The 1,727-nt window shown below is 35.3% G+C and overlaps 1 protein-coding gene across 1 annotated transcript; it reads right to left on the bottom strand.

Moving 5' to 3' along the window:
- Nucleotides 1-854: 854 nt before the first annotated feature.
- Nucleotides 855-1,502, bottom strand: LOC104240692 (histone H2B-like). The gene has a single exon (XM_009795572.2). The coding sequence runs from the start codon at nucleotides 1,431-1,433 to the stop codon at nucleotides 990-992; it is 444 nt and encodes a 147-aa protein (XP_009793874.1). The 5' UTR covers nucleotides 1,434-1,502; the 3' UTR covers nucleotides 855-989.
- Between the last annotated feature and the right edge of the window lie 225 nt (nucleotides 1,503-1,727).

Here is a 1,727-nt window from a genome sequence, read left to right as displayed (position 1 = left end):
CTTGTCGCAAAAATTCACAAATATTTGGATCGTCAATGAAATTCAAGTTCATCAATAACTATCTTTTATCAATGATTTCACTTTTAGTTGATTTATCCTTTAAAATAATTTTGTAATAAATGATTATATAAGTGGTGAATTATATATAATGAATATAGAAAAAAGAAAAAAGATAGTATTAGTTTGAAGGAAATAAAAAATGAAAAGTAAATAGAAGATAATAATAAGTATAATATAGAAGAGAGATAAGATTTGGTGTAAAAAATGGTGTAGTGGTTGGAGTAAATTTGATGTTACACCATTTTGGTGTGAAATTTGGTGTTAGGGTTGGAGATGGCCTAATATGCAAAGATATATATATACACGAGCAAAGAAGTCGGTTGATTGTGAAAATTCATGTTAAAGCTTGTCATTCAGTATTGATTTTCTGGTTCGAGACTTCGGCAAGTTAGAAATGGTTTGAGATCTTTACAAACGGAAGTGTTAAGAAAAATATACTCGATTTTGTTCACATTTTAGGAGAAAAAAAAAATAAGCCAAAGTTTTCCGTAAACAAATGAAGCAATTAAAATATCATGAAAGGCTAAAGCTGTTGTAGTCATAAAATAGGCCCTAAACAATGCTCAGAGGTAAATGAATTGGTATGTTATGAAAGAGTGCATCACCAATTTGAAATACTCGGCAGATCTTAATATCACCTTAAACAATTCTTTGACATTTATGTATTTGACAGATTCAATCACCATATCCTGTAGCGTTTATCCTGTAAAAAAGCATATATCACATTCATCCTCTGTTTACGAATTCGAAATAATGTACGTAATACAGAACACCAAAAGTACAAAACAGAAAGATGGAGAATTAAGAATTTCATTGCTCAAAACAAATTAGTATTCATTTGCATTACTTCATTATTCTAGGACAATTAAACATAACAAAACGCCAAATCTGGAAACCTTTACATTCACCCAAAATCCCCAGATGCAAACCTAAGAACTAGTAAACTTAGTAACAGCCTTAGTCCCTTCAGAAACAGCGTGTTTAGCTAACTCCCCAGGCAACACAAGCCTCACAGCAGTCTGAATTTCCCTGGAAGTAATAGTAGGCTTCTTGTTATACCTGGCCAATCTAGAAGATTCCTGAGCAAGCTTCTCAAATATATCATTAATAAAACTGTTCATTATCCCCATTGCCTTACTAGAAATACCAATATCTGGGTGCACTTGCTTCAGCACTTTGAAGATGTAAATCTTGTAGGTTTCAACGCTCTTCTTTGCTCTCTTTTTCTTCTTGTCAGCTCCTGCTGCTCCGGCTTCCTTTGGGAGCTTCTTGCCGGCTTTTGGCTTCTTCTCTGCTGGGGCTTTCTCTGCCTTTTTCTCCTCTGTTGCTACTGGTTTTTTCTCAGCTGGCTTTTTCTCTGCCTTTGGTGCCATTATAGTGAGCTTTCACAGAAAGTTGATTAGATGATTGAGTAAAGAGAAAGTGTGACTGATGAGTGGGAATAGGGGGGGGACTGCGTTTTATATAGGGTTTTGATTCTGTTATGTGATTGGTTGATTTCTCGACTAACGAGGATCGTGAATGTGAGCCGTTGATCAAATCGAGAATGGACGTTCATTATTGGAATCCACGTGCTCTTTTCTCATTCGTTGATTACAGTTCTGCGGATCGTAAATATCAGGCGCTGATGGAAGGACGCATTGACGGTTGATTTTAAGGTTTAGCGG

Source organism: Nicotiana sylvestris, chromosome 6, assembly GCF_000393655.2.
Source record: "Nicotiana sylvestris chromosome 6, ASM39365v2, whole genome shotgun sequence".
Lineage (NCBI taxonomy): Eukaryota > Viridiplantae > Streptophyta > Magnoliopsida > Solanales > Solanaceae > Nicotiana > Nicotiana sylvestris.
Note: the sequence above shows the minus strand (reverse complement) of the source record. Positions and strands in the feature narration are given on the sequence as shown.